This window comes from Pseudophryne corroboree, chromosome 7 (assembly GCF_028390025.1).
Source record: "Pseudophryne corroboree isolate aPseCor3 chromosome 7, aPseCor3.hap2, whole genome shotgun sequence".
Classification (NCBI taxonomy): Eukaryota; Metazoa; Chordata; class Amphibia; order Anura; family Myobatrachidae; genus Pseudophryne; species Pseudophryne corroboree.
Window position 1 is genome coordinate 239,364,217 of NC_086450.1, and position 22,742 is coordinate 239,386,958.

Below are 22,742 nucleotides of genomic sequence, written 5' to 3' on the forward strand. Positions count from 1 at the left end.
TCCACAGCTATTGCCTGAGGGTCCCTTGACCTGGCGCAATATCTAGTTTTTTGTTTAGGCAGGACGCCATCATGTCCACCTGTGGCCTTTCCCAACGGTTTACCAACAGTTGGAAGACTTCTGGATGAAGTCCCCACTCTCCCGGGTGTCGGTCGTGTCTGCTGAGGAAGTCTGCTTCCCAGTTGTCCACTCCCGGAATGAACACTGCTGACAGTGCTAAGACGTGATTTTCCGCCCATCGGAGAATCCTTGTGGCTTCTGCCATCGCCATCCTGCTTCTTGTGTCGCCCCGTCGGTTTACATGGGCGACTGCCGTGATGTTGTCTGATTGGATCAGTACCGGCTGGTTTTGAAGCAGAGGCCTTGCCAGACTTAGGGCATTGTAAATGGCCCTCAGTTCCAGAATATTTATGTGTAGGGACGACTCCTGACTTGACCAAAGTCCTTGGAAATTTCTTCCCTGTGTGACTGCCCCCCAGCCTCGAAGGCTGGCATCCGTGGTTACCAGGACCCAGTCCTGTATGCCGAATCTGCGGCCCTCTGAAGATGAGCACTCTGCAGCCACCACAGTAGAGATACCCTGGTCCTTGGAGACAGGGTTATCAGCCGATGCATCTGAAGATGCGATTCCGACCACTTGTCCAAGAGGTCCCACTGAAAGGTTCTTGCATGGAACCTGCCGAATGGAATTTTGCTTCGTAAGAAGCTACCATTTTTCCCAGGACTCGTGTGCAGTGATGCACCGATACCTGTTTTGGTTTCAGGAGGTCTCTGACTAGAGATGACAGCTCCTTGGCTTTCTCCTGCAGGAGAAACACTTTTTTTCTGTTCTGTGTCCAGAACCATCCCCAGGAACAGCAGGCGTGTGGTAGGAACCAGCTGTGACTTTGGAATGTATAGAATCCATCCGTGCTGTTGTAGCACTTCCCGAGATAGTGCTACTCCGACCAACAACTGCTCCATGGACCTCGCCTTTATAAGGAGATCGTCCAAGTACGGGATAATTAAAAACTCCCTTTTTTCGAAGGAGTATCATCATTTCTGCCATTACCTTGGTAAAGACCCTTGGTGCCGTGGACAGTCCAAACGGCAGTGTTTGGAATTGGTAATGGCAATCCTGTACCACAAATCTGAGGTACTCCTGGTGAGGATGGTAAATGGGGACATGTAGGTAAGCATCCTTGATGTCCAGGGATACCGTGTAATCCCCCTCCTCCAGGCTTGCAATAACCGCCCTGAGCGATTCCATCTTGAACTTGAATTTTTTTATGTATGTGTTCAAGGACTTCAAATTTAAAATGGGTCTCACCGAACCGTCCGGTTTCGGTACCACAAACAGTGTGGAATAGTAACCCCGTCCTTGTTGAAGTAGGGGCACCTTGACTATCACCTGCTGGGAATACAGCTTGTGAATTGCCTCTAGCACAGCCTCCCTGCCTGAGGGAGTTGTCGGCAAGGCAGATTTGAGGAAACGGCGGGGGTAAGACGCCTCGAATTCCAGCCTGTACCCCTGAGATACTACTTGAAGGATCCAGGGATCCACCTGTGAGCGAGCCCACTGATCGCTGAAATTTTTGAGGCGGCCCCCCACCGTACCTGGCTACGCCTGTGGAGCCCCTGCGTCATGCGGTGGACTCAGAGGAAGCGGGGGAAGAATTTTGATTCTGGGAACTGGCTGACTGGTGCAGCTTTTTCCCTCTTCCCTCGTCTCTGTGCAGAAAGGAAGCGCCTTTGACCCGCTTGCTTTTCTGAAGCCGAAAGGACTGTACCTGATAATACAGTGCTTTCTTAGGCTGTGAGAAAACCTGAGGTAAAAATTTTTCTTCCCAGCTGTTGCTGTGGATACGAGGTCCCAGAGACCATCCCCAAACAATTCCTCACCCTTATAAGGCTCTATGTGCCTTTTAAAGTCAGCATCACCTGTCCAGTGTCGGGTCTCTAATACCCTCCTGACAGAATGGACATTGCATTAATTCTGGATGCCAGCTGGCAAAATATCCCTCTGTGCATCCCTCATATATAAGACGACGACTTATGTTCGCAAAATAGTATCCCTGTTTGACAGAGTTACAGACCACGCTGCAGCAGCACTATCTGCAGGTCTCAGTCTAGTACCTGAGTGTGTAAATACAGACTTCAGGATAGCCTCCTGCTTTTTATCAGCAGGTACCTTCAAAGTGGCCGTATCCTAAGACGGCAGTGCCACCTTTTTTGACAAACGTGTGAGCGCCTTATCCACCCTAGGGGATATCTCCCAGCGTAACTTATCCTCTGGCGGGAAAAGGTACGCCATCAGTAACTTTTTAGAAATGACCAGTTTCTTATCGGGGAAACCCACGCTTTTTCACACTTCATTCACTCATTTGATGGGGGAACAAAACACTGCCTGCTTTTTCTCCCCAAACATAAAACCCTTTTTTAGTGGTACTTGGGTTAATGTCAGAAATGTGTAACACATTTTTTTTTTTTTTTTTTTGCCGGGATCATGTAACGGATGTTCCTAGTGGATTGTGTATATGTCTCAACCTCGTTGACACTGGAGTCAGACTCCGTGTCGACATCTGTGTCTGCCATCTGAGGGAGCGGGCGTTTTTGAGCCCCTGATGTCCTTTGAGACGCCTGGGCAGGCGCGGGCTGAGAAGCCGGCTGTCCCATAGCTGTTACGTCATCCAGCCTTTTATGTAAGGAGTTGACACTGTCGGTTAATACCTTCCACCTATCCATCCACTCTGGTGTCGGCCCACAGGGGGCGACATCCCATTTATCGGCATCTGCTCCGCCTCCACATAAGCCTCCTCATCAAACATGTCGACACAGCCGTACCGACACACCGCACACACACAGGGAATGCTCTGACTGAGGACAGGACCCCACACAGCCCTTTGGGGAGACAGAGAGAGAGTATGCCAGCACACACCAGAGCGCTATATAATGTAGGGATAAACACTATCACTGAGTGAATTTTCCCCAATAGCTGCTTGTATAAACAATATTGCGCCTAAATTTAGTGCCCCCCCTCTCTTTTTAACCCTTTGAGCCTGAAAACTACAGGGGAGAGCCTGGGGAGCTGTCTTCCAGCTACACTGTGAAGAGAAAATGGCGCCAGTGTGCCGAGGGAGATAGCTCCGCCCCTTTTTCACTGACTTTTCTCCCGCTTTTTTATGGATTCTGGCAGGGGTAATTATCACATATATAGCCTCTGGGGCTATATATTGTGATTATTTTGCCAGCCAAGGTGTTTTTATTGCTGCTCAGGGCGCCCCCCCCCAGCGCCCTGCACCCTCAGTGACCGGAGTGTGAAGTGTGTATGAGGAGCAATGGCGCACAGCTGCAGTGCTGTGCGCTACCTTGGTGAAGACTGAAGTCTTCTGCCGCCGATTTTCCGGACCATCTTCATGCTTCTGGCTCTGTAAGGGGGGCGGCGGCGCGGCTCCGGGAACGAACACCAAGGACGGGTCCTGCGGTCGATCCCTCTGGAGCTAATGGTGTCCAGTAGCCTAAGAAGCCCAAGCTAGCTGCAAGCATGTAGGTTCGCTTCTTCTCCCCTTAGTCCCTCGTTGCAGTGAGCCTGTTGCCAGCAGGTCTCACTGTAAAATAAAAAACCTAACATATACTTTCTTTCTAGGAGCTCAGGAGAGCCCCTAGTGTGCATCCAGCTCGGCCGGGCACAGAAATCTAACTGAGGTCTGGAGGAGGGGCCTAGAGGGAGGAGCCAGTGCACACCAGATAGTACCTAATCTTTCTTTTAGAGTGCCCAGTCTCCTGCGGAGCCCGTCTATTCCCCCATGGTCCTTACGGAGTTCCCAGCATCCACTAGGACGTCAGAGAAATCTCCCGTACTGCAGAGCCTCGTAAGAGGCCACCATCTTCCCCAGAAGGCGAATGCACTAATGAACCGACACTCAGGCTGGCTTCAGGACATCCCGGACCATTGTTTGTATCACCAACGCTTTTTCCTCTGGAAGAAACACCCTCTGCACTTCCGTGTCGAGGAGCATTCCCAGAAATGACAACCTCCTGGTTGGTTCCAAATGTGATTTTGGAAGATTCAGTATCCAACCATGTTCCCTGAGAAGCTGGGTCATGAGAGCTATGGACTGTAACAGCTTCTCCTTGGATGATGCCTTTATCAGCAGATCGTCCAGATATGGAATTATTTTCACCCCCTGTCTGCAGAGGAGAACCATCATTTCCGCCATCAGCTTAGTGAATACCCTTGGTGCTGTGGAGAGGCCGAATGGCAGGGCCTGGAATTGAAAATACAGTGCGAATCGGAGATTAGCTTGATGCGGCGGCCAAATCGGAATGTGGAGGTACGCATCCTTGATATTCAGGGATACCAGGAATTCCCCCTCCTCCAGACCTGATATCACCATCCTTAGAGACTCCATTTTGAACTTGAACTCCCTCAGAAAGGGGTTTAGTGATTTTAAGTTCAGAATGGGCCTGACCGAACCATCCGGTTTCGGTACCACGAAAAGGTTTGAATAGTATCCCTTGTTTTGCATCTGGTGAGGAACTGGTACAATAACCTGTGCCTCCACTAACTTCTGGATGGCTCCCTGTAGGATAGCCCTATCTTCCGGCAAAGTTGGCAAGCCTGATTTGAAGAACCAGTGAGGAGGGAGATCTTGAAATTCCAGCCGGTACTCCTGGGACACAATATCTTGTACCCAGGGATCCAGGCCGGACGACACCCAGACTTGACTGAAATGTCTGAGTCTCGCCCCCACCGGCCCTACCTCCAGACCGCGCGGTCCAACGTCATGCTGAGGACTTCAGCGTACCTGAAGCAGGCTTCTGTTCCTGGGAACCAACAGCAGCAGGTTTCTTGGATTTTGGTCGACCTCCTCTAAAGAAGGTTTTGGACGGTCTGGCCTTTCTTGTTTTAGCAACTTGAAAGGACTGTGAAGCAGCTGAAGAAAAAGGTTTCTTCATAGCAGGTGCAGCTGAGGGAAGAAAAGGTGACTTACCTGCTGTAGCCGTGGAGATCCATGCATCCAACTCTTCCCCAAAGAGAGCCTGACCTGTGTAGGGTAGGGTCTCCTGGATTCCGTGTCGGCAGACGACTGGCGCAGCCAAAGTCCTCTATGAGCTGAGACAGACATGGAAGATATCCCTGCAGCCATGGAACCCAGGTCTTTCATGGATTCCACCATAAATCCCGCAGAATCCTGAATGTTACGTAAAAACAATTCAACATCACTTTTATCCATTGTATCCAAATCCTCAAGTAACGTGCCTGACCACTTTACTATAGTGGGACGTAGAATCGCCTCTGAAGCCGTGTATATGGATTTGAGCGTAGTATAAATTTTGCGATCAGCTGGCTCCTTTAAGGCGGAAGATCCTGGAACAGGTATAACCACCTTTTTCGAGAGTCTGGATACAGACGCGTCCACTATGGGTGGGTTTTCCCATTTTTTCCTATCCTCCTCAGGGAAGGGGAAAGCAACTAGAACCCTTCTAGGGATCTGGAATTTTTTCTCCGGGTTTTCCGATGCTTTCTCAAAAATAGTATTTAATTCTTTGGACACAGGTGCTCAGGTGTTGTATCAGCAATATTCAACACATCCCTAATAGCCTCTATCATCAACTGCACCTCTTTAGTAAGAAATGCGGTCTGCCTGAGCACGTCCCCATCACCGTCTGCCGTGTCAGAATCAGTGTCCGTGTCATCTTGCATAATCTGGGCAAGAGCACGTTTGTGGGAACCTACAGAGGGGGGCCCTGAGGTAACAGAACTGGACCAAACTGCCATAGAGTTCTGTAAAACCCGAGTTGCAGATTCATTCTGTGCAACCCTATTAGAAATCTGAGAAATCATAGCTTTGATAGAGGATAACCATTCAGGCTCCCTTGCTGGTATCTGCGCTAAAACAGTGCAATCCTGATTACATGGAATGAGATCATCCTGAGAGGACATATCCTCTGCAGCATATGACACAGAGTCCCTGGACATAGCTAAATGGAGACACCAGACACTCCACACACACACAGGGGAGGATAGATAGAGTTTCACCCCCAAGAATGGCAAGAGAGACACAGAGATTGGAGCCAACCCACACACAGCGCTTTCAAGATATAGAGAGACCCCAACCAGCACTGACTGTGCACCTTAATAGGTTACACAGTCTGTACACAGCCTCCCCCCCCTTCTACAACCCCCTGGTGCCGTAAGAGATAGCTAGAGTTGATATGGAGGGACTGCTCTTCACTGACAGCGTTTCTGCATGCAGGAAAATGGCGCTGAACGCTGCTGGGTCCGCTCTGAGAAGCTCCGCCCCCTTAATGGCGCAGTCTTCCCGTTCTTCTGGAGATTATACTGGCCTGAGGAATCATGCTAGCAGCGATCCTGGGACCCTGACAGGCTTAGAGGTCAGTGTAGGGTGTAGGCGCTGGCTCAGGATGCCCCTCACAGCGCCGCACTATGTACCGCTGAGCCCCGGAGCGCAGTTAGTACTGCGCTCCATACCCTGTTGCTGCCATCTTCACACAGGTAGCTAGCTAAGGGGGCCGGTGACTGACTCGCCACTGATCTTCTGGCTCTGTAAGGGGGTGGCGGCATGCTGATGGGGTGAGCGATCCCCTGTGGTGGAGAACGTTCGATCCCCTCAGCAGCTCAGTTTCCTGTCAGCGGAGATAGTGGCTCAGACCCCGCAGGGCAGACACTACTCCCCCCCCCCCCCCCCTTAGTCTCACGAAGCAGGGAGGCTGTTGCCAGCAGCCTCCCTGTAAAATAATAAACTCTAAAAATAAACTTTTACCAGAGAAACTCTGTAGAGCTCCCCTAGCTGTGACCGGCTCCTCTGGGCACATTTTCTAAACTGAGTCTGGTAGGAGGGGCATAGAGGGAGGAGCCAACCCACACTCTCAAACTCTTTGAGTGCCAATGGCTCCTAGTGGACCCGTCTATACCCCCATGGTACTAATGTGGACTCCAGCATCCTTTAGGACATAAGAGAAATAATAAAACTAAAGAAGCTCTAGGAGCTCCCCTAGCTGTGACCGGCTTCTCCGGGCACATTTTCTAAACTGAGTCTGGTAGGAGGGGCATAGAGGGAGGAGCCAGCCCACACTCTCAAACTCTTTGAGTGCCAATGGCTCCTAGTGGACCCGTCTATACCCCCATGGTACTAATGTGGACTCCAGCATCCTTTAGGACATAAGAGAAATAATAAAACTAAAGAAGCTCTAGGAGCTCCCCTAGCTGTGACCGGCTCCTCCGGGTACATTTTCTAAACTGAGTCTGGTAGGAGGGGCCAGCCCACACTCTCAAACTCTTAAAGTGCCAGTGGCTTCTAGTGTACCTGTCTATACCCCATGGTACTAATGTGGATCCCAGCATTTTCTAGGACGTAAGAGAAATAAAAGATAATAATATGAACTACACTACAGAATTAGAATATGGCATAAAACATTTATATCTCAAGATAAAACGTACAGCATGTTAAAGGATTCCATTTTATTTCAATTTTAATCATTGTTCAGTGATATACTGTATATAGGGTTATGAAGCACAATATGCACTTGGGTCAAAAACTGGTTAGATAATAGGGAGCAGCGCGTTGTGGTTAATGGATCTTTTTCAACTTGGACTGAAGTGCTAAGTGGTGTGCCGCAAGGCTCAGTATTAGGACCGCTATTGTTCAATATTTTCATTAACGACCTAACAGAAGGTCTAGAGAGCATGGTGTCAATTTTTGCAGATGATACCAAATTGTGTAAAGTTATAAATGCGGAGGGGGATACTGAATCGCTTCAGAATGACTTAGTTGAATTAGAAGCTTGGGCAGCGAAATGGAGGATGCGCTTCAATACAGACAAGTGTAAGGTAATGCACTGTGGTAACAAGAACAAAAATATCACCTACCTACTAAATGGGGTAAAATTAGGGGATTCTGTACTGGAAAAGGACTTAGGTGTCCTCATAGATAGCAAACTAAGCAGTAGTACCCAAAGTAGGACTGCAGCAAAGAAGGCTAATAAGATATTAGCATGCATAAAACGGGGAATTGATGCTAAGGACGAGAGTATTATACTCCCATTATATAAATCACTTGTGAGGCCACACCTTGAATACTGTGTACAATTCTGGGCACCTTACTACAAAAAGGATATCCTGGAGCTAGAAAAGGTTCAAAGGCGGGCGACCAAACTAATTAAGGGTATGGAGACGCTGGAATACGAGGAAAGGCTTGCAAGACTAGGCATGTTTACACTGGAAAAGAGGAGATTAAGGGGGGACATGATCAACATTTACAAATATATAAGGGGACAATATACAGATCTTGCGCAGGACCTGTTTTTGGTTAGATCAACACAGAGAACTCGTGGACACTCGCTCCGGTTAGAGGAGATTCCACACAAAACGGCGTAAAGGCTTTTTTACGGTAAGGACGATACGTGTTTGGAATTCCCTGCCTGAGGGAGTTGTAATGGCCAACTCAGTCAACACCTTTAAGAATGGGTTAGATAAATTCCTAATGGATAAGGATATCCAGGGTTACGGGGCATAGTCACGCACTATGGTTATTATAAAAAAGAGGGGTTAATCGGAACGGCAGTCAGCAACTTCAGTCAAAATTTTATACAAAATAATCGTGCATAGGAGACCACAAATAGGTTGAACCCGATGGACAATTGTCTTTTTTCAACCTTAGATACTATGTTACTATGTTATGATAAAGATCCAAATGCACGGTACTTACTACAATAAACGGATAATGGAAAAAGTAAACTGTTTTGCAGGTGATACAGAGATATGTTTTTATGAACGAGAGAACATGGAGGTAGTGTGTAAAAATCTGTTTACCTGCAGTATTTCAGGTCTATCATTAAATAGAGCAGCCAGGTATTTGTAGTCTGCATAGGCCCAGAATTCAGTCCTGTCACATTGGCTGAAGGGTCCAAATTCCTCCTGTGAATTTCCCTGGATCCATTCATGGAACTGTCTGAAGGTCCCATTAATGTAATCACACTGGGTTTCAAATTGTGGCTCTACAATGAAACACAAGTGAGTGATAGCGAGAGGCATGAAAATGGCTGAAAACATATACACTGTGATTTTTATATAAATCAATTATTCATGCGGACTTTGGAGATTACATGGAAAATGTATTTAAGTAGTTAAGACTAATGTTTTTCAGAGATGGAATAATCAAGACTCTAAGTGTGCGTGTGTGTGAAATGGGGGGGGCGGGTCTATAAAACTGGGGACTTCTGAACATTTTCTTAGTAATGTCATACTAATGTGTAATACGTTTACAGTTTTACACTATTATTTATTAAACATCTTTAGTATGTAGGAATGTTCTTTGTCCTTTTCTATACATTTTTATGGTCATTCTCTAATATGTGGCACTTACTTACTGCTGCAACAGTCAGAAAGCAATATGTGAAATACTATTATATAATGTGTAGTCTATAAAAGTGGCAACCACTTCTCACTCATCAGCACAAGAGGGGAAAGCTGTGATACATCTGAGACACTGCAAAGTCCATCCCTCCTCTTTTATATATTATCAGCCATAGAGTTAGCTTAATGGATAGGGTTTGTATGGAAGATGCTCTCTCCATAAGTGACATCATTCCCAGGCGGCTCCTGGTACAGGAGCTATTATAAAATGTTTTGGGTTATGTTTTTTTTCTGCAGAATTGGGAAAGCAGACGGCTGTACTCTCCAATTCCATAACGTCTGGGATCCTTGATTTAACTAACCTGCCTTTTATGAGTGGATCATATTTCCCTGTCATGCTGTGTTATAGTTCTGTGCCATGCTTATTACAGTGCTCATTAATATATGTCTATATCCTACATCTGAAGGCTGGTGTGATTATTATGTATTAGTTGATTGTGTAAAACCATATGACACCTAGGCATAATACATAGGTCAGAATATTTGCACTACTGGACCCCTCTTCCCTTTTTTCCCCACTTCTTTATTTTGTTCATCCCATCTCCCTTTCACCTTCTCCTTCTTGGCTTAAATATCGTTTCTTGTGTACTAAAATCAATAAGATTTTAGTTATAAGAAAAATGTGGGAACCTTATACAGTATCTGTGAATGTTACCAGAAGCCTTTTCACAGTGGATAAACCTTTATTTTTTTGGGTCCTTTTTAAAAGAGAAAACATTTTTTTTTTTAATGTAATTTGCATGACAGAGGTGTTGTTTTATTGTCTATCAAACTGAAGGATTCTGAAAATGCCTCAATAATATTAACATGTGTTTTTAAAACCCATAAAAAAAAACCTGTATTTTTCAAAAGTGTGCTCTTTACTAAATAAACACAGGTCGCTACTGTATGTAAATGTTAATAATTAATAATACTCCTCACTATCGCTACAAGAGAATTTCCAACATATTCGTTGTACAGACCTATGTAATATGTTGGTACTATACATACAAACCATAATAATCATTGACGGGGCTTCTCTACGGTTTACGTGTCCCTCCCGCTTTCCATCTATTTCCTTATGTAGCTGCAGAGATCTCGTCAAGACTGCGCTCTCATTTGTGGGACTTACCCGTAGATAGAATCATAGATGTTCACTATTATGAAATCTACCATAAATCTCTATGGTAATAATAATATATCTCTACAGTAAATAATTAATTGCTACATTTATATTTTAAATAGTAAATACACTGGAAGGATGTAATATGTATTTAAAAAATATCCTGAAATAAACATTACAATAACAATATTGGGACAGGATACAAATCTCAGAAATGAAACTGGGGATCTTTAGTTGACGTATTCTCTTTAACTTTTGAGTTCCACTAAAAAATAATATTTTCTCTATGTAGAAGGTTATTGGGACAGACTTATCTTCTGTTTTAATGTCACTGTATGTAATGTATTGTAACATGGAGACCTTAATGTATATTGCAGTGTAACATGCTGGCGCTTTATTAAATAAAGGATCATTTCAGCTCATTTGTGACCTTCATTTTCCTTGAATTAATATTATGTACTATCATATACAGAATACTAAGACCTGTAACAAGAATCAATTATCCTTCCATCATTATTCAAACATTCAGTAGTTAACTCTGGAAAGAAAAATTGTTCGGAACAAAACTCTCAAATTATTATCCCATCTCTGCTCCCTTGCAGCTCAAACTTCTTGCCAGCAAATGCATCAGACAACCTATTGGACCCACTTCAGTCCAATTTTTGTTCCTAATACCCCATAGTCTTTAGTAATTAAGGCGGTCTTTGATTTGATCACTGTTACATGCAAGGGCATTGCTCACTTTCAGTTCTCCTGGATCTGCTACATTTCATGCTGTTGACGGGTGTAGTATGGTATGCCGGCGGCCGGGCTCCCAGCGACCAGCATACCGGCGCCGGGAGCCCGACCGCCGGCATACCGACAGCGTGGCGAGCGCAAATGAGCCCCTTGCGGGCTCGCTGCGCTCGCCACGCTGCGGGCACGGTGGCGCGCATAGGGTCGTAGACCCCCACGAGGGAGAAAAAGTGTCGGTATGCCGACTGTCTGGATTCCGGTGCCGGTATACTGTGCACCAGGATCCCGACAGTCGGCATACTGAAGACCACCCGCTGTTGACCACTCTCATCTCATACAAACACTACATTCTCTAATGGCCCATACATACAGTGAGATTCTGGCTATGCCCGATTCTCACTATGCGACAGGGGCTAGGTCAGCACATAATGAGTGTGCTTGCGATACTGACTATGTGCTTGCGATACTGACTATGTGCGATTTTGGCTAAGGGTCGATTTTAACTATCTCTTCTATAGATAGTCAAAATTGACTTGCCTGCACAGTCTATCTATTCTTGCGATGCCACCACGCAGTCACCTTGCGATCTGCACTAACTTTTCTTACGATTTTGACTATATAGTCAAAATCGTAAGAAAAAATCTCAATGTGTGTACACACCATAAGGTCTTCAGAACACTGTCCTATATTAGTTCTTATCCAGCTTTTCAAATGGTATGGCTTAAAGGATCCACAGTGTACAAGACAGTTGTATAGACAGTCAATAGGTCGACACCAGATGGCTGACATGGACTTACAGTAGGTCAAGTTCAAAAGGTCAATATGCAAATGATTGACACAGAAAAGGTTGACACGTTTTTTTTTGTTATTTTAATTATAATTCTAACCGTGTACCTAAACCTAACCCTCCCCTTAATGCCTAACCCTAATCCTCCCTCTGATACATAAACCTAACCGTCCCATACCGCAATCTAATCCTAAACCTCTGCCAAGTATATATATATATATATATATATATATATATACACACACACACACATCCACAGCATGCTATATTGTCCTGTATGCGTGTGTATGTGCCCAGAACATGCTGCTGATTTCTCTGCAGTAACTTTCACTTGCTGGCAGTCTGGCTGCTGCTATTTTTATTTTGATGTTACTAGTGACCCCCCCATATAACTAGTGACCGTGTGCCCCTCCATATAACTAGTGACCCTATATGACCCCTGATATAACTAGTGACCCTGTGTGACCCCCCAATATAACTAGTGACCCTGTGTGCTCCCCCATTTAAATAGTGACTCTGTATGACCCCCCCATATAACTAGTGACCCTGTGTGACCCTTCCCCATATAACTAGTGACCCTGTGTGACCCTCCCCCATATAACTAGTGACCCTGTGTACCCCCCATATAACTAGTGACCCTGTGTGCTCCACCCATATATCTAGTGACCCTGTATGAAGCCCCCTATAACTAGTGACCCTGTGTGACCCCCATATAACTGTGTGCCCCTCCCCTATATAGTGACCCTGTATACCCCCCATATAACTAGTGACCCTGTTCTACACCCATATAACTAGTGACCCTGTGTGCCCCCCATATAACTAGTGACTCCGTGTGCCCCCATATAACTAGTGACCCTTTGTGCCCACCCATATAACTAGTGATCCTGTGTGCCCCCATATAACTAGTGACCCTTTGTGCCCACCCACATAACTAGTGATCCTGTGTGCCTTCTATTTACTATTCTAGTAAAACAGTTACAGCATATGATGAGTAACTACAGCCTTCTCCGTGTTGCTCAGCATCACTATTCTAGCCTGTATGCATGTCCTCTCCTATTGGATGACTGTCCCGTCTCAGTTGCCAGTAAAGTGAGCTGCTGTGATGGGGAAGGAGGGAGGGGGGGGGGGGGGGGTTGTTATATGTTCTTTGCCTCCCTGATTTCTTTTACTCCTCCTTCTTCAGTAACCTCAATAGTTTTAACTCCCTAACTCTACAACTTACACTTGTTACCCAACTCTCATAATATGCCTATGTTGTACACCAGCCTCTATATTTTGACTTCCCTCCTCTTTAGCTACCTAATTTCCTTTCTAGTCCCATCTTACTTGATTCTACAACTTCCCCTCTAATTCCCACCACCTTCTTCTTTACCTCACTCAGGGGCCCATTTATCATTAAATATTTTCGGCTTATTAACTGAAAACACCCCTATTTCAGGGGATAACCGTAAATATTTACTATGCCCCCCCCCCAATGTATGACAGAGGGACAACAACCTAATTCTATTTTCTCACCTCCAGTAAAAGCATTAGTATTTTTATCTTTCCCCATGTACTTGCCTCATTCCCTTCACCCATCCCCCATTCTTTTCACCGATCATCCATTTTACCTCTCCCCTTTGCCTTACCCCATCGTCTGCATCCTGCTCACTAATCCCCACACACAACCTTTTCCCCTCCGTCAGCGCTAGTGTAATAACAGCTCGTCCACACACACAGAATACCCCACTCAGGTCCAATAAAGGATACCGCAGAGTATGCACCTCCGGAATCCCCAGTTTCCTGACAACACTGCCTTTCCAGCACTGGCTCCACCCCTATCAGCCTGAACAAAGCTGGACTGGTTAAAGGTGAGACTCGGTAATGGGCTCCACTCCAGAGCAGGCAGAGAAGACTGATGTGTAGGGAGAATGCCGGGTGGGAGAAGTGAGGTCTATTTGAATTTTGGACTGCGCTGCAACTGCCAAAGGAGGAGAAAATAAGAATTTACTCACCGGTAATTCTATTTCTCGTAGTCCGTATTGGATGCTGCGAACTCCGTAAGGACCATGGGGAATAGACGGGCTCCGCAGGAGACTGGGCACTCTAAAGAAAAGATTAGGTACTATCTGGTGTGCACTGGCTCCTCCCTCTTGCCCCTCCTCCAGACCTCAGTTAGGGAAACTGTGCCCGGAAGAGCTGACATTACAAGGAAAGGAAATTTTGAATCCCGGGTAAGACTCATACCAGCCACACCAATCACACCGTACAACTTGTGATAACCTTACCCAGTTAACAGTATGAACAACAACTGAGCCTCACTCAACGGATGGCTCATAACAATAATCCTTAGTTAAGCAATAACTATATACACGTATTGCAGAAAGTCCGCACTTGGGACGGGCGCCCAGCATCCACTACGGACTACGAGAAATAGAATTACCGGTGAGTAAATTCTTATTTTCTCTGACGTCCTAGTGGATGCTGGGAACTCCGTAAGGACCACGGGGATTATACCAAAGCTCCCAAACGGGCGGGAGAGTGCGGATGACTCTGCAGCACCGAATGAGCAAACACAAGGTCCTCCTCAGCCAGGGTATCAAACTTGTAGAACTTTGCAAATGTGTTTGAACCCGACCAAGTAGCCGCTCGGCAAAGCTGTAAAGCAGAGACCCCTCGGGCAGCCGCCCAAGAAGAGCCCACCTTCCTTGTGGAATGGGCTTTTACTGATTTTGGATGCGGCAATCCAGCCGCAGAATGAGCCTGCTGAATCGTGCTACAGATCCAGCGAGCAATAGTTTGCTTTGAAGCAGGAGCACCCAGCTTGTTGGGGGCATGCAAGATAAACAGCGAGTCAGTCTTCCTGACTCCAGCCGTTCTGGAAACATATATTTTTCAAAGCCCTGACTACGTCCAGCAACTTGGAGTCCTCCAAGTCCCGAGTAGCCGCAGGCACCACAATAGGTTGGTTCAAATGAAACGAGGACGCCACCTTTGGGAGAAATTGGGGACGAGTCCTCAATTCTGCCCTGTCCATATGGAAGATCAGATATGGGCTTTTACATGACAAAGCCGCCAATTCCGACACACGCCTAGCCGATGCTAAGGCCAAAAGCATGACCACTTTCCACGTGAGATACTTCAGTTCCACGGTCTTAAGTGGCTCAAACCAGTGGGATTTCAGGAAATCCAACACAACGTTAAGATCCCAGGGTGCCACTGGTGGCACAAAAGGGGGCTGAATATGCAGCACTCCCTTAACAAATGTCTGAACCTCAGGCAGTGAAGCCAGTTCTTTTTGAAAGAAAATGGATAGGGCCGAAATCTGGACCTTTATGGACCCCAATTTTAGGCCCATAGTCACCCCTGACTGTAGGAAGTGCAGGAAACGACCCAGTTTGAATTCCTCTGTAGGGGCCTTCCTGGCCTCACACCAAGCAACATATTTTTGCCATATACGGTGATAATACTTTGCTGTCACGTCTTTCCTAGCCTTTATCAGCGTAGGAATAACTTCATCCGGAATGCCTTTTTCCGCTAGGATCCGGCGTTCAACCACCATGCCGTCAAACGCAGCCGTGGTAAGTCTTGGAACAGACAGGGCCCTTGTTGCAGCAGGTCCTGTCTGAGAGGCAGAGGCCATGGGTCCTCTGTGCGCATTTCTTGCAGTTCCGGGTACCAAGTCCTTCTTGGCCAGTCCGGAACAATGAGTATTGTTCTTATTCCTCTCTTTCTTACTATTCTCAGTACTTTTGGTATGAGAGGAAGAGGAGAAAACACATATACCGACTGGTACACCCACGGTGTCACTAGGGCGTCCACAGCTATCGCCTGAGGGTCCCTTGACCTGGCACAATATCTTTTTAGCTTTTTGTTGAGGCGGGACGCCATCATGTCCACCTAAGGCAGTTCCCATCGGTTTGCAATCAGTTGGAAGACTTCTTGATGAAGTCCCCACTCTCCCGGGTGGAGGTCGTGTCTGCTGAGGAAGTCTGCTTCCCAGTTGTCCACTCCCGGAATGAACACTGCTGACAGTGCTTGCACGTGATTCTCCGCCCATCGAAGAATCTTTGTGGCTTCCGCCATTGCCATCCTGCTTCTTGTGCCGCCCTGGCGGTTTACATGGGCGACCGCCGTGATGTTGTCTGATTGAATCAGCACTGGCCGGTTTTGAAGCAGGGGCTCTGCTTGACTCAGGGCGTTGTATATGGCCCTTAATTCCAGTATATTTATGTGTAGAGTAGTCTCCAGACTTGACCACAGCCCTTGGAAGTTTCTTCCCCGAGTGACTGCCCCCATCCTCGGAGGCTTGCATCCGTGGTCACCAGGACCCAGTCCTGTATGCCTAACCTGCGGCCCTCGAGAAGGTGAGCACTCTGCAGCCACCACAGAAGAGAGACCGTGGCCCTTGGGGACAGGATGATCAGCCGATGCATCTGAAGATGCGACCCGGACCACTTGTCCAACAGATCCCACTGAAAGATCCTCGCATGGAACCTGCCGAAGGGAATGGCTTCGTATGTTTTGGTTTCAGGAGGTCCCTGACCAGAGATGGAATTGCCTCGTAAGAAGCTACCATCTTTCCCAGGACTCGCGTGCAGTGATGCACCAACACCTGTTTTGGTTTTAGGAGGTCTCTGACCAGAGATGACAACTCCTGGGCCTTCTCCACCGGGAGAAACACCTTCTTCTGTTCTGTGTCCAGAATCATGCCCAGGAAAAGCAGACGCGTCGTAGGAATCAGCTGCGACTTTGGAACATTCAGAATCCAGCCGTGCTGTTGCAACACTTCCTGAGAGAGTGCTACGCTGATCAACAACTGCTCCCTGGACCTCGCCTTTATGAGGAGATCGTCCAAGTACGGGATAATTATAACTCCCTTCTGCCGAAGGAGTATCATCATTTCGGCCATTACCTTGGTAAATATTCTCGGTGCCGTGGACAGGCCAAATGGCAACGTCTGGAACTGGTAATGACAGTCCTGTACTACAAATCTGAGGTACTCCTGGTGAAGTGGGTAAATGGGGACATGCAAGTAAGCATCTTTGATGTCCAGCGACACCATAAAATCCCCCTCTTCCAGGCTTGCAATAACCGCTCTGAGCGATTCCATTTTGAACTTGAATTTCTTTATATAAGTGTTCAAGGACTTTTAATTCAGATTTGGTCTCACCGAACCGTCCGGTTTCGGTACCACAAACATTGTGGAATAGTAACCCCTTCCCTGTTGAAGGAGGGGGACCCTGACAATCACTTGCTGGAGGTACAGCTTGTGAATTGCCGCCAGCACTACCTCCCTTTCTATGGGGGAAGCTGGCAAGGCTGATTTGAGGTAACGGCGGGGGGGAGTCGCTTCGAACTCCAGCTTGTATCCCTGAGATACAATTTGTATAGCCCAGAGATCCACCTGTGAGCGAACCCACTGGCTGCTGAAGTTTCGGAGACGCGCCCCCACTGCACCTGGCTCCGCCTGTGGAGCCCCGTCATGCGGTGGACTTAGTGGAAGCAGGGGAGGACTTTTGTTCCTGGGAACTGGCTGCATGGTGCAGCTTCTTACCTCTACCCCTGCCTCTGGCAAGAAAGGATGCACCCCTGACCCTCTTGCCTTTTTGGGAACGAAAGGACTGCATTTGATAATACGGTGCTTTCTTAGGTTGTGAGGAAACCTGAGGCAAGAAAGTGGACTTTCCAGCTGTCGCTGTAGACACGAGGTCCGACAGACCGTCCCCAAACAATTCCTCACCCTTATAAGGCAAAACCTCCATGTGTTTTTTAGAATCAGCATCTCCTGTCCATTGCCGAGTCCATAAGACCCTCCTGGCAGAAATGGACATAGCATTAATTCTAGAGCCCAGCAGGCAAATGTCCCTCTGAGCATCTCGCATATATAAGACGACGTCTTTGATATGGCCCAGGGTTAGCAAAACAGTATCTCTGTCGAGGGAATCTATGTCGTCTAACAGAGTATCTGTCCACGCTGCTACAGCACTACACATCCAGGCTGAAGCAATAGCAGGTCTCAGTAGAGTACCACAGTGTGTATACACTGACTTCAGGATAGCTTCCTGCTTTCTATCCGCAGGCTCCTTTAGGGCGGCCGTATCATGAGAAGGCAGGGCCACCTTTTTAGATAAGCGTGTCAGCGCCTTGTCCACCCTAGGGGATGTTTCCCAACGTAACCTGTCCGTTGGCGGGAAAGGGTACGCCATCAGTAACCTCTTAGAAATCACTAATTTCTTATCAGGGGAACTCCACGCTTTTTCACACAATTAATTTAATTCATCGGATGGGGGAAAAGTCACTGGCTGCTTTTTCTCCCCAAACATATAAACCCTCTTGGTATTAACCGGGTTACTCTCAGAAATGTGTAATACATCTTTCATTGCAATAATCATGTATCGGATGGCCTTGGTCATTTTAGACTGTAAATGTGCCTCATCATCGTCGACACTGGAGTCGGACTCCGTGTCGACATCTGTGTCAACCATCTGAGATAGAGGGCGTTTATGAGCCCCTGACGGTTTCTGAGTAGCCTGGGCAGGCGCGGGCTGAGACCCCGGCTGTCCCAAGGCTGCAGCGTCATCAAACCTTTTATGTAAGGAGTTTACATTGTCATTTAAGACCTTCCACATATCCATCCAATCAGGTATCGCCCACACTTATCTGCCCTTGCTCCGCCTCCACGTAACCTTCCTCATCAAACATGTCGACACAGCCGTACCGACACACCGCACACACACAGGGAATGCTCAGACTGAGGACAGGACCCCACAAAGTCCTTTGGGGAGACAGAGAGAGAGTATGCCAGCACACACCACAGCGCTATATAACACAGGGATTTTCACTGCTAATAAGTAATATACCCAATAGCTGCTTTTTTTGTATTCTTTGCGCCTAAATTTATATGTGCCCCCCCCCCCCCCTCTTTTTAACCCGTCCTGTACCTGGATACTGCAGGGGAGAGCCTGGGGAGCTGCTTCCAGCGGAGCTGTGAAGAAAAAATGGCGCTGGTGTGCTGAGGAAGAAGGCCCCGCCCCCTCAGTGGCGGGCTTCTGTCCCGCTTTCAGTGTAAAAAAAATGGCGGGGGTTTTTACAAATATACAGTGCTAGACTGTATATATGTATTTTTATACCAAAGGTACTTCAATTGCATCCCAGGGCGCCCCCCCCCCCAGCGCCCTGCACCCTACAGTGACCGGAGTGTGTAAGTGTGCTGGGAGCAATGGCGCTACCTTAATGAAGACAGGAGTCTTCAGCCGCCGATTTCGTCTCTTCTAGCTTCTGTTCTTCTGGCTCTGCAAGGGGGACGGCGGCGCGGCTCCGGAAACGGACGATCGAGGACAGGTGCCTGTGTTTGAACCCTCTGTAGCGAATGGTGTCCACTAGCCTAAGAAGCACAAGCTAGCTGCAAGCAGGTAGGTTTGCTTCTCTCCCCTTAGTCCCACGTAGCAGTGAGTCTGTTGCCAGCAGAAGCTCACTGAAAATAAAAAACCTAATAAATACTTTCTTTTCTAGTAAGCTCAGGAGAGCCCCCTAGGAGCACCCAGCTCTGGCCGGGCACAGATTCTAACTGAGGTCTGGAGGAGGGGCATAGAGGGAGGAGCCAGTGCACACCAGATAGTACCTAATCTTTTCTTTAGAGTGCCCAGTCTCCTGCGGAGCCCGTCTATTCCCCATGGTCCTTACTGAGTTCCCAGCATCCACTAGGACGTCAGAGAAATATATTTTCTCTTTTTTAAAACAAACATATCTCCATCTCCAGAAAACAGAAATATCACATTTCCAGCTTTTCTGAGATAATTATGTTTAATTCCTTACCACATCTACAGACACATAGTAGGATTATTTTTTTGTCTGAATACAATTAATCTTGAGATGTCGCTGCTATCATCGTTGCCGCAATGCGTTTTCACATGCGTACGAATCGTGGCAATGTCTTAGTGCGCCCAGGTGCGAATAGTCCTGCGAATGCACAATGCTATTCGAATGGATCACAGTTGCGTCTATTCGCACATGCCTGCCGGCGTGCACATTAATCGCAGCAAGCTTGTCACACCGCAAATAGTTGTGGATGTGATGAGAGCAGATATATCTGCACCAGTATATTCCTTGATATGACATACATACACACAGATACTGTGAATCAGGGGCTTTGTTGCCATGAACAGAGCACTTGTATTAAAAAGCGCCTGCCTCAGGCATCTTGGAGACTACAAACACCCATGCACACTTCGGGCCATTAGGAGATCAGACGGACTCTGGTGCTAGTGTAGCATGGCTAAGTGCAGGTACACCTGTACACATTGGCTGCTCAGTGCATTGTAATTGGTTCAGAAGTGTTTTTGCACAGTAAGAACAATATCAAATGCAGTAATTTCAATTTTATGTTGTGTCTCTGCTAAGAAGTGGGTTGAGCACAGTCAGTAACCGCACGTTGCCTCAGGCAAGTCAGAATTAGTTAATCTATACATATACACACACACATTTTATATATATATATATATATATATATATATACATACATACATACATACACATATACACACACATATATATCAGGGACGTGCGGTGAAGTAAATGGCTGGGGAGACACTGGCTAGTACCAGAGCCAGATTTACGCACATATAAGCTGAGGGGTGCATGTGGGCATTATACACAGGTGCAGCAGTATATACTGCTGGAAATTTGGTGAGGTTTGATCAGAGATGTGGGGAAAAGATAGACTTTTTACTCCAAAGTTTTGGCTATATAAGTGATTAGATTAAAATAATACAAAGATGGTATTTCTAACAAATTCTTTGGTTTTTTATATATACTTTATACAGACAAAACTCTGGCTTATACGTTAGTATGACAGGAAAGGCTCTGCCTCACCCCAAGTCACGTCACTGATTTTATATATCAGTTTAAAACATAACAATTTTCAATTACATAGAATAAAATTTATTCATAAAAGTACAGAATAAAACATAGTACGTCTTTGTGATTTTTCAGAGGATGTCTTCAGATATATCCAGCTATACATTCAGTTTTTAGTGTATTTGTCACGATCCGGGTAACTGGACGCCATTATTTACCTTTTAAGTGTCTCCTGAGGCTGGCTCAGCGTTCCAGGGCCGGATCCCAGCTGCATTGCTGATATCCTTACTTCACATCTCCTCCCTGCGATCCCGCAGCGCTGTCACAGCAGTCTCATAAATCTGAACTATTAAATCATAAAATGGCGTCTCCAGCTCTCCGCCGCCATCCCTGTGGCTCCAATGTGCTAATAATCAAATATGGCGTCTCCTGGCCTCCGCCGCCATTGCCGTCATTTCTTCACATGGTTTCACAAACTGACTTTCCCTCCAAATGCTGAACATGGGCGCAGCCATGTTTTTCCAGTCACATGCTATCTCTGCACCTATCCGCTGCACTGCTGAACTCTGCATAATTGATCAGGCAATGCCTGCCTCACAGCAGGTATAAATATCCTGTGTCTGGACCAGGAAGTTGTCAGTGCTTTGGTTGTCATACCCAGTGTATCCAGTCTCTCCTCTCTGTGATTGATTTGCTAAGCTCCAGGTATTTCCAGCTCCTGTCTGCATTCCACCAGAGACCTGCACCAGTTACCACCTCTCGGTGCAGCCTGACTCTGCAGTGTCCTCACTGCACCCTGCGACTAGCAGTCCCATAACACCGGCTTCCAGCATCTGGCTTTCAGCGGTGTTCAGTCTTCTGATACCATCGGTGCTCTGTTATCAGTTTCCAGATACCATTGGTGCTCCGTCATCGATTCCAGATAATCATCGAACTCTAGCATCTCCACACAGTTCATCACCTGGTTCGGTTCTATCCGGCATAACCGGCAGTCCATTTGTGTTTACAGTATTTTCAGTTTTAGTACAAACATCAGCTGGTCAGTTCCTGTGCTCATTTCTTCATTCTGTGGATGGGTGGTGGTTAAAATAAGATTTTACTCACCGGTAAATCTATTTCTCGTAGTCCGTAGTGGATGCTGGGACTCCGTAAGGACCATGGGGAATAGCGGCTCCGCAGGAGACTGGGCACAACTAACGAAAGCTTTAGGACTACCTGGTGTGCACTGGCTCCTCCCACTATGACCCTCCTCCAGACCTCAGTTAGGATACTGTGCCCGGAAGAGCTGACACAATAAGAAAGGATTTTGAATCCCGGGTAAGACTCATACCAGCCACACCAATCACACCGTATAACTCGTGATACTATACCCAGTTAACAGTATGAAATATAACTGAGCCTCTCAACAGATGGCTCAACAATAACCCTTTAGTTAGGCAATAACTATATACAAGTATTGCAGACAATCCGCACTTGGGATGGGCGCCCAGCATCCACTACGGACTACGAGAAATAGATTTACCGGTGAGTAAAATCTTATTTTCTCTGACGTCCTAAGTGGATGCTGGGACTCCGTAAGGACCATGGGGATTATACCAAAGCTCCCAAACGGGGGGGAGAGTGCGGATGACTCTGCAGCACCGAATGAGCAAACTCTAGGTCCTCCTCAGCCAGGGTATCAAACTTGTAGACTCTTGCAAAAGTGTTTGAACCCGACCAAGTAACAGCTCGGCAAAATTGTAAAGCCGAGACCCCTCGGGCAGCCGCCCAAGAAGAGCCCCTTTCCTCGTGGAATGGGCTTTTACAGATTTAGGGTGCGGCAGTCCAGCCGCAGAATGTGCAAGTTGAATCGTGCTACAGAT

At 46.9% G+C, this 22,742-nt stretch overlaps 1 protein-coding gene across 5 annotated transcripts in view; it reads right to left on the reverse strand.

Annotated features, from left to right (window-relative positions):
- The window catches only part of HSPBAP1 (HSPB1 associated protein 1), a 336,513-nt gene that overhangs the window by 111,626 nt on the left and 202,145 nt on the right, over positions 1 to 22,742 (reverse strand). For all 5 annotated transcript variants that reach the window (XM_063934053.1, XM_063934050.1, XM_063934051.1 and 2 more), the window contains exon 3: positions 8,816 to 9,000. In XM_063934053.1, the coding sequence (XP_063790123.1) occupies positions 8,816 to 9,000 (185 nt within the window). The remainder of the gene's footprint in view (positions 1 to 8,815; positions 9,001 to 22,742) is intronic.